Here is a 10,242-nt window from a genome sequence, read left to right as displayed (position 1 = left end):
GGGCGACACAAATAGGCGGGCCCGCCGCTCATCAATCGTTCCGCCGGTGGTGGGGGCCAGAAAAAACCCGCCCAACTCCGAAAAGAAGTAGGGCAGAATTTTTGTGGTGGTGGCACGTTCCTCCGGAGGGGAATACGGGCCCGCGTCCGCAAAAATGCAGTGTGTAGTCAGTAGTCTCAAAAGACTTGCTTTGCTCCCCGCCGCTACGGCCTTTTTTTCGATTCGCTCGTAGTCGGACCGCGCACACAATTTGTCGTTTGAGTTAAAAGAATCTTGTGACATCGGTAGTCGCGAAGTGACGCTGGCAAAAAGAGGACGATTTAACCACACAATCGAGGACGCGTCACATAGACGAGCTTTTGCTACCCCTTCCCCCCTCAATCCCCCTCGGGCTTCTACCCCCCGCACGGTGGGTGGAGCCGATCAACATCGGTGGCAAAAATTTGCGGTTAGACGAAAGAAGTACGCTACCGGGTAATTTACCTGACGATCGAGCTTCTGAATTTTACATCGCGGGTACATTACAGCCACGTGCATATTTTGGCTTTCGACGACGTCCTGATTAAGTAACATCGCTACTTTTCACTATTGCGCGACGCGATCTCGACTCATCAATACTTAAGTGACTTGCTTGGAAGTGAACTTGGAACTCATCCGCATCTATCAATCAAACGCTGTTGTGTCTGGAGTTTCGAATCAGTTTTTGTTTTGGGAAACTATTTGGAAAAGTGCCGCAGTGTGAAGGACCAGGAAAAAGGCAAGTTTTACGGTCGGTGCCCTCCATCGCTCTTCAACGACTTAATTTCGCCACTGTTCTGGGCCAATAGTGCAACAGAATCAGTCGGGGCGCTATTGCCATGTTTCACGAACCATCCGGACACTAAGAAGTTCACGGCTGGGACACTATGTCCCAGTTTGGATTCAGAGCATCTCCGAGCACTCAGGTACGTCATCTGGTACCCCCTAATTGAACCTTTTCGTTAACATTTCCGTTATCTATCGCAACAACATGCCTACCGGTATAATTACAGGTCTATAAATTACAGATAATTTTTCAAGTCGCTCGCTTGCAATGATAGGCAATTGCAATTAGCTAACGAGTTCTACATAACGGCTTCGGCAATTTTTCGGTATCAGCTCGATTTCTTAGCGCAACACATTCAGTAACATGCCCTTAATTCACTCCAGAATCGCTTTTTATTTAGCATTTTCAAGCAACAAAGCGCGATATTATGCATGCAGCTTCGCATAATTTAACAATGTATGACACACACTTCATTATAAAAGTCCATAATTCTAGTTCCCCGAAGCGTTTTCTGAATCAGTTAACTGTTTCTTGTTTAGGAAGAAAATGCCTTTTGGGATATATTCTGGAAACTTTTTACTGCTGGATAATTCACAGGGTGTTCGGTAACTGGCCGACAAATATAACTATAACACTCAAGGCAATTAGTAAGCATAATAGAAGGGAAAATGCCGTTAAATTTTTGTTGCTTTGCTGCAATTGATTTAGAAAATTCGACTGTTTCATTGAATTTGCATGGAACTAAAATGCAAATTGGGTCAACTAATATTGCTACTTTCGGCTCAGGCAGTTGCAAGTCACTTCTATGCTGAATGTTATTCCTTTTGTCCTAATCTATCCGAATTTATGAACAAATTTTTCAAAATAACCGCTGATTTACACTGACCGAACCCATTTTCGTCTATTGAAGACCGAGTGAAGAGATCGATAACAATAATTTAAAGTAGGTTATTTATACACCAATAATTCGAGTAAAAGTCGGGCTTTTCTACTGGAAAGTCTACTTTTCACTTATCGGTATCTGTATGTTTTCCGTTGAAGCTTTTCATTTTTGCTTGCTGATTTCCCTCATTTTTTCCTTCCTATAATTGCTTCATCCTCGGTTTCACTTTGGTCGCTTCCTGATTTTTTCTGTCTGAACAAGAAATTGCCCCCAAAATAATTTTCGCACCTCTTCGGACTTTTCAAGCGCATGGTTTATTTGCAGATTTCTTATGAAGAAAACCATGAACAAAGTTTCCCTTGTTTTTTTAGTAACTGTTTAAACTTTTCAATTTTTTTGGTAGTTGCTTCTATTTGTGCCTAGCTGCGTTGAATTTTCATTCATTTTGCAGCTCAGTTTTAAGCGTAGAAAGGGCAAACTTACATACAAATAAAAGAAAATATTTTCTGATAAAGCTTTCATTTTTACTTGCTGATTTTTGTCATTATTCAGTTCTTATAATTGCTTCATTCTTGTCTGTCAACTGTCTCAACATGAAATTGCGTCCAAAAGAATTTCCGCACCGTTTCGGACTGTTCAATCGCGCATGACTTCTCTGCAGATTTTGTTTCTGATCTTTCCTTTTTGTAGTAGTAACTCTTAAATTATCACTTCTATTTTCTCTACAGTTGTTTCTATTGCTTCCTGCCTTGATCACTTGCTTTAAACTCCGATTAATTTTGATGCTTCGTTTTTAACATCGACATTACAAAGTTGCATGTGTGAAAAAGTATAATGCTTTTTGTATTCTGCTTTTCAACTTTGCTTGCTTCTGTGCGTCATTATTTAGTCCATCTTTAGTTTTCTTTTTGCATTTCCCGTTTTTCCCTATTCATGAAATAGCGTCTATTTTTTAGCAGCAGTTTCATGAGTACACAGAACAATTTTCGAACCATTTCAGATTTATCTTTTCTTTCCTATTTATTTAAAAATATGATCAATTATGTAAACAAAAAATTTTTCATCTTTGCCCTTGTTCGTTTCCATTTCCACTTATTTTTTCCGTTCACTCATGAACAATTTTCAACAAAAAAATCGCTTAAAATTTGGGTGATTATCTGCATTAGCATGTACATGTTTACGAGCAGTGCAATCAATGTTTTATTTATGATAATCGACTTGGGTGTTCCGTTAATTAGTTGTAATGCGTGCCACAATATTAAACAAATATGCCTTGTCCGCTATCAGTAAATAAAACAATGCGAAAATAAGCTAATAAGCTTGAACCTATTACAGGGAAATGTCGATTTATTAGTCGAGCTGGCAATTGCGGTTTAATGTCTCTTTGTTCATAGCATTTAGCTGGTTGGGTTTTAGTATTCACGTGCTAAAATCAACCTGGGGTTTGTCTAGAAACCTTCCAGGTTTAGCGGCTCATGAAGAAGAGATCGTTTGGGTCAAAATTGGAAATTTGTCATCCAATTGTCCGCTGCACTAAGCAAATAAATTCGAAGCTTAACTTCTTGTACTAATTAAAACACAACACCATGAGGGTATTGAACACCCAGGCTGTTGTCAACCATTTGTTATAATTTTTCTACATAAATATTTCCAATTAATTCGCTTCCTAGTAATAGTGGGAGTGGAATCCTGCGTTAAGGTTCAATCTTTTCCCAGTCATCCCAGTGTTTCTCCACCTCCACAAAGTAAGTCTTGAAAATTTCACATAAATTCTATTCTATTAGCAAATGCGGTAAAAAATGGAAAATAAGGCGCTCTTCCGTCGGTGCGTTTGAAGCCGATAAATTCCGCCATCGAGTACGACAAGATAAGGAAATTTATAATAATAATAATAATACGCAATGTTGCACAAGTGTTGCCGATTGTCTTTTCGGATTTTATTACACCCACTGAGTGGCAAAAAGTGTGGAATTGCATGTCAATCACACGGTTTACTGTTGGGGATTTTCTGAAACACTCCTTGCACTTCGTGTCTTTTTCACTTTCTGTTCAGTTGGTTCGCGAAATGTAAATTAATCGGCGCAGTTTTTGCCTTCAGTAGTTGGACCAAACAAACGTAAGTGTACCCAGAAAAAGCCAACGAACTAATATTAATCATTACTAATAAGACAACAAAAATTGAAAAAATGGACAAAAAAGCCCACCTTTCCAACCGTCTAGAAGGCCTAAACAAACCATACGTCTCCCTTTTCTGTTGCTGTCAACTTGGTTCCAGTTGTGTAAATCTTTTAATTCCATTGACAAATAAATCATCTCGATTCTCACTCATGCTTTTAATGCGTTTAATAGGCTTATATCGCAAATAAAGGTGTCCCTACACTTTAGACCACCACCAAGCGAACCGAGGGGTGGGTAATTCGACTATAATGGCTACGGAAGTGGTTGATCTTGTTCGGGGTAGGTGAGAATTCTCTTGCGCTTGGGACCGTCTAATCCGAACTTTTATCTCATTTTTAAACTGGTTTGTTTAAAACTATCTGTTACATTGTTAAAACACTATTTGATCTATACGCAGCCAACGGCATGAAAAACGAAAATAAATCAATTACATGCGAATAGGGCTGAAGCGTTTCTCGCAATAAATACAGCCTATAAATTTCTGTATTTATATTATATTTCCCCACGGTTATTGCAGCGATGTGTACGGCCGTAAATAAATTGTTTTTTCATTTATTTTTTCTATATGGGAATGCCCAGTTTTATGTGTCGAAGACAGATTCGTGTCCATGCAAAATGCAGTTTTTTAGTGAAATTGGTCGACAGTTTCCAGTTATTTAAGGTCTAATTTGTTGGAAAAACATGATAATTTGAAAGTCATTGAACGAAACCTCGTCTGTAGATGTAAACCACTCGTGCTTACCAAACGACAGGAAAAATTGTGCTCCATGAGTTCTTAGAAGCCCAAAAAGCTCACCAGTTTCAAACCTACTTAAAGCTGACATTAATTGGAATCTACCTTCCATTGGTTTTTACGTGTTAAAAAGTATTCAATATTTTATTCTGTAAAACGTAATTGTTTTAATTATTTCGAACTAATTTATGAATTCTGTCCTCATTCGAAATATTGAGCAAAGCTGAAACTAAAACGAATAGATGAACTGTTAAATATGTAAGAGGAAGTAGGCAAATAAAAAGAAATAAAGAGCATTTGCATTCAAAATTGTTTTTCAAAAAGACACTAACTTACTAATTATAAGTTGAAAAGGGAACAATCAAGATACTACAAAGTGATTCTTAAAAAAACTGTCAGGCAAACATTTGACTTGTTTGATTGTTGAACATGAACATTTGTGCAGCAAACAGGAAATTGGAGCGGAAATTCATTTGAATCCGCAAATTTGCTTTATATTTAATTTCACTATTATAGAACGAAATGCGCGATAGAATGTCGCAGCAAATGAGTGAATCAACTGAAAATGATGCAGAAAAATTAATTTTTGCGTTCTGCAAAAACACCGACATTTCTACAAGCTTTTTCGGGCGATATTTAGAGCCTTTGTTTTAAAATTGTTGACTTCAGTTGATTGTTATTTATTCAGTTTCTGATTTTTGTCTCATTAATTGCAACAAGTAAATTTAAAAACAGCTGACACACAAAAATAGAATAGAAAATTCAAATGTTGCATTTCACTTGTTAGTTTCATTTTCAGTTGAATATAAAACTGCCAAGTGAAATGCTGAAAACAGCAGAAAATGAATAAAGACTTTTTTGCTTATAATATTGCTGTTGATGATGCAGGAACGAATTCTAGCAAATAAATTTTGTGAAAAAAAATCAGAGCCAAAGGAAATGTTTTCAAACGAGCCTTAAAATGTTTTCAACAAGATACGCAAGAGAAAGTATGAAATTAGCCACGGAGTGAAGGTTTGTTTTCAGAATTGAATCTTGTGCAAACACTTAAAAATCTTCTAAAGTCAGGCAAGCTTTTTGGCAGAAAATGGTTGAAGAGCACATTTTTTATTTCCGCTGTTTGTGCAGGGATCAACTGAGTTTTCGTCGATAATCCCAATATTTCAATTGAACAGAAGCACTTAAAAAAAAATAAGTGATGACGATTGTTTGTTGAACGCTTTTGCATTCGTTTCCGTTGAAGCTTTTTCTGTAACAATTGGGAAATTCGGAGCAAAAATATCAGTTTGGAAACTTGTAAAATCTGAACTTCTTACTGTCTGGCTCGGAATTAGTTTGATATTTGGAAAATGAGGTAAATATGAGTTGCTTTCTGCTGCTGGGTAAAACACGAAATAAACCCTGCAGATGGTTTCGCGACAAAAGAAAACCAAGCAGGCAGTTGAATAACAATGTAGACATTAAAATGTTTTCGGAATGTTGCTATTGGCATTTCTGCTGAATATTACTCAACGGATTTCATGACATTTATAAACAAGCAACAAAAAGCGGCAGCTCATTAGACGGCATTAAGTGCAACTTGAGTACCCGAACCATAATGGGTTGTAATACAAAATTTATCAGGTAGCACTTAAGTTTCCCATCAAGGTGTTAACATGCCCATATAAAGCGAAAATTGCTGACTTTTATATGGATTACATACGTAATCGTGTAAATGGCGGGATAATGCAAAAAGTTACTACCCGCGTACTTTATGGAGCCCGGTTTTAGGAAACTGTAACTAAAGTGATGATCAACATTTTAAGTATCGGTTTCAGTTGCCATTTGGTTCGAAACAGCTTCGTTTTTTGTTGAGCAGCACACAAAAGAGGCGAACCCCCAGTTTCATCTTGCGACCGAAAAATGCGAGTCGCTCGCTCTGAATTTATACCGATTTAATATTTATTTTGATGGGTTTAACTCGGCGTCACTAACACCCTAAAAATAGGGGCTGAAACCATCTGCCACTGTTATATTTAATACCTTTTTAAAGGGGACTAGTCTTTTGCTGCCGCTGCGCTTTTATCCAATAAGAGAGACAATCGTTTATTGGTAGTGCCAAATAACATCTATGTAACTCTGCTGGAAATTCACGACAGTTTATTTTCCAACACGAGGGGTAGAGCAAGAATTGGCCCTTTCCCAAACAAAAATTTCGTCTTTTAAGTGGCTGAATTTTGGTCTGTATTATGGACTTTTTTCTCATTTGCTTTGTTTTGCAAACATTTCAAAAGCTGTTTTTTTACGAAACTGTATATTCACTCATTAACGGTAAACGCGCCCCCGACTTATTCATATTGAAGAGTTTTCATCATTACAAAACTGTTGCAAATTTTGCAGCCCATTTGCTTCTATTTTCGAAATTTAGGCTCACAAAATTCCATAGAGAACTGAAAAGTGAAAACTTATTTTTTTTAGAGCGAAAGAAAATACGACAAATTTTGATCAAAGACATTATCGGATTTTCCCTCATCACTTCAATATAACTATCTAACTTCTAACATACCCATTTAAAGAACTGAAAAGTGCCACTGATTGCGTTAAAAGCCAGCGACTTTCATGCTTAGCTGAAGAAACAATTTGATTGGACAATCATGTATGAGTAGAGCGAAACAGGAAAATGCAACCACTTTTGATCAAAGACAATTTCCGAGTTTTCATCATCACTTAAATGGTGTGGAGACTAAATAAGAGGAACTTTTTCGACTGAAACCAGGACACATTAGGAACTAGGAGAAAGGAAAGAAAAGCGTCAGTGAAGAAACAATAGCGGAAATAATTGAAAAAATTTGTGATTTTATTGGTAAACTCGCTGTATTTGTTCCAACAGAAAATCATGCATGAGAAGAATCAAGCAAGAAAATGCGAAAATGCTACAGCTTTTAGTTAAAGACACTCTAGATCTCGAAGATTTTATTGTCACTAAATTGGTGTAAAGAATAAATCACTGTCTGATTTAAAAAATGAAAAATAGATTATTGAACATTTGGACCCATTTGTAACAATGTTTCAATTTTTCTTTTTTGTGTGTAACTATTTTGAGCCCACCAAGTCGATGGACTGATCACATTCTGCTTGCAACAGTTCGCGGTTGAATCCAACGATTTTCTTCGCATGTTACTCTTAATGGATCCGATTTAATTGAGTTTCTTCGGACATTTTCTATAAGCGTACAAAATCGGCCATAAAATCCTTAACTTTTACCTAAACGTATGTCGGATATTTACCGAAAAAAATCTGTTTTAATGCGGCCATAATCTCAAATGGTTCATAAATCCGCAATAAAAATCCTTTCATAATAGGCCCTATATGATCTATAAAACTGTTTATTATCTGGGCGATTTAATAGCGAGCTTATTAAAAGTGGTAACATTTATGTTTGGTTAAATATTTGTCGACATTTTTCCGAACTGTTTAGCAATAAAACGGTCCACTAGCAGCAGTACCTAATGCGTAAGTGAAAAGCAAAAAAAAACTTGTATCAATTAAAATTAACAATCCACTTCACATCTCTGGAACAAACGACTCGACACAGATCGAGTCTCCGCTGAAAAAACGCCACTTCGCAAAATAATTAAAACCTAAAACGTATAAATAAACAATTAACATTGATTAAAGTCCTATTAAAAAATTAATTATTGATCGCATTCAAGCAGATTTTTATTTTCGTTCGTTATTTATGGGCCTTCGCCGACAGGTTAATGTTTTATATACTCGATATGTGCCGAGATTTGCCTTGTTTCATTTTATTTTAATCTGTCCAAGACATGCTCTTATGAATTATTTATGGCTTTGTCATTACTGAGAGTATTCTCAAGGAATTGGTTATACAACTGTTCGTATGAGAAATGGAACCGAACCGGTGTGATTGTGTCGCTTCAAAGATATGTGAGATCTACCATCGACTATTGACACAGTTTTACTAGAATAAATCTTCTTAAGCCGATCGGCCGGCAATAACTTTTGTGGCATAATCGACTGGAAGAAAGTAAATTGTGGGTAAATTTTCCCCGTTTTCTTCAGGAAATTTTTCAATTGCGCTGCTCAATTGGTTGTAGTGATGCTCCTGATTAAATAATACAAAATTGTCCAAAAAAGCGCTTCAAAAGCTTAATAATTTGGGAATGTTTTGCACAAAACTAAAGTGTATTCTGAAGAAAACCGAGAAACACACCAGTGAAATTTTACTAAAACTCATGTGCAAAATTATTGCAAAGAATATTTTTGTTAGTGGAAAAGCTTCTCTGTAGCTTTTGAACTTGAGCGCTTTGAAAGCGCAAAAACATGTCAAATGACGTGTTTTTGCATATTTCATTCGCTTTAGTTAACAAACGCCTGTTTTATTATTTCAGAATTTTATTTATTATTTTATTAAGCAGAAATCCGGGTTCTAATGGTGATATTCAATTTGCGAAGAATTTGACTGTGTGTTGATAAAAATATCAGCTGCAAGTTGACGCTGACTTATCCACACAATGCAAACTTTATTTTTAGTACAAATTGCTTTTGTTGCTTCGGGTGTTTAACGCGATTCAATTGCAACAAGCTTTCATTGTAGGGAAAATTTAAAAAAATTTAAATTGAATTTCTAATAAAATTTAAGACTCTTTGTTGGTTTTTGCTGCAAATGTGCAAACTTCGATGCCAAATGAACATTTAAACGGGGCGTAAACTAGCAACAAACTGCCATACTTTCATCCCCCAAACTACTGTACAACCGACCATTTTTTCCTTGAGGGGCGTGTTACCGAAACCCCTCGTTCTCCTTTTCCAGTATTCATTCACCTTGCTTCCCCCTGGCTCAAATCGCTCTGCTGTTTACCGACGTGTACATATCAGCCGTTTCGCCTAGATTCGGCCCTTTTGGCCCTTACAAAGACGCAACATAAGGGCGAATGTGCACGGCAACTGCCTAAAATTCGGCGGCCTGTTAAATCGAATTACTTATTCAGTTTAGTCTTGCGAATGCCACTGTGAAAAATTAATATGAACCGACGTAGGCGCAATTAACTTGGGTTTCGTTTGTTTTAGAGCGCAGTATCTTCGGGCCCTTCGCAAACCTCCCCACCACCTTCCGGTATGGCTGTGACTTCTTCGGCACCTACGCCTGGCACGCCGCCAGCTTCGGCGCAGAGATGCTGTGATACAGGACGTCCCATTTTCACCGATCCCATTACGGGACAAACTGTATGTTCGTGTCAGTATGAACTTTTAGGCTACCAGAGACTAGCAGGTATTACGGACATTTGGCTTAGTTTTTTTGGGGGGAAGAACTACGAAAGCCTTGCAACTTTTTGCTAACCTCCAAGGCACCATTTAGCTACTAAAAAGTGGGAAGTTCATCAGTGCCACTTCAAAAAAGATGTTAAAATGTGAAAAATGGTGTGAATACGGCAATAACAGATGGAAAGAGGTCTCTGATACATTGGAATATGATATTCTTATCTTTCCTGGGTCTCAGTCAAAGTGTGAAGTAAACATTTTTTCGCCCTTGTATCGAAAACTACTATTTTATTCGAATGAATCGAAAAGTGCCATTTTGCGAACAGAAGCGATGATCAAAAAGAAGCACTTTTCTTTAGCGTTCATTTGTTTTACTTTTAC

General features: G+C 37.1%; 1 protein-coding gene across 1 annotated transcript in view; it reads left to right on the top strand.

Annotated features, from left to right (window-relative positions):
* The first annotated feature begins 129 nt into the window (after window positions 1-129).
* The window catches only part of LOC109539390 (homeobox protein caupolican), a 29,659-nt gene continuing 19,546 nt past the window's right edge, over window positions 130-10,242 (top strand). The window contains exons 1-2 of the mRNA XM_019907108.2: window positions 130-944; window positions 9,670-9,871. Of these exons, the coding sequence (XP_019762667.1) occupies window positions 906-944; window positions 9,670-9,871 (241 nt within the window). The 5' untranslated portion in view covers window positions 130-905. The remainder of the gene's footprint in view (window positions 945-9,669; window positions 9,872-10,242) is intronic.

Source organism: Dendroctonus ponderosae, unplaced genomic scaffold, assembly GCF_020466585.1.
Source record: "Dendroctonus ponderosae isolate FM_Combo_2020 unplaced genomic scaffold, Dpon_F_20191213v2 Dpon_F_20191213_9, whole genome shotgun sequence".
Classification (NCBI taxonomy): domain Eukaryota; kingdom Metazoa; phylum Arthropoda; class Insecta; order Coleoptera; family Curculionidae; genus Dendroctonus; species Dendroctonus ponderosae.
This window is presented reverse-complemented; position numbering and strand designations above follow the sequence as displayed.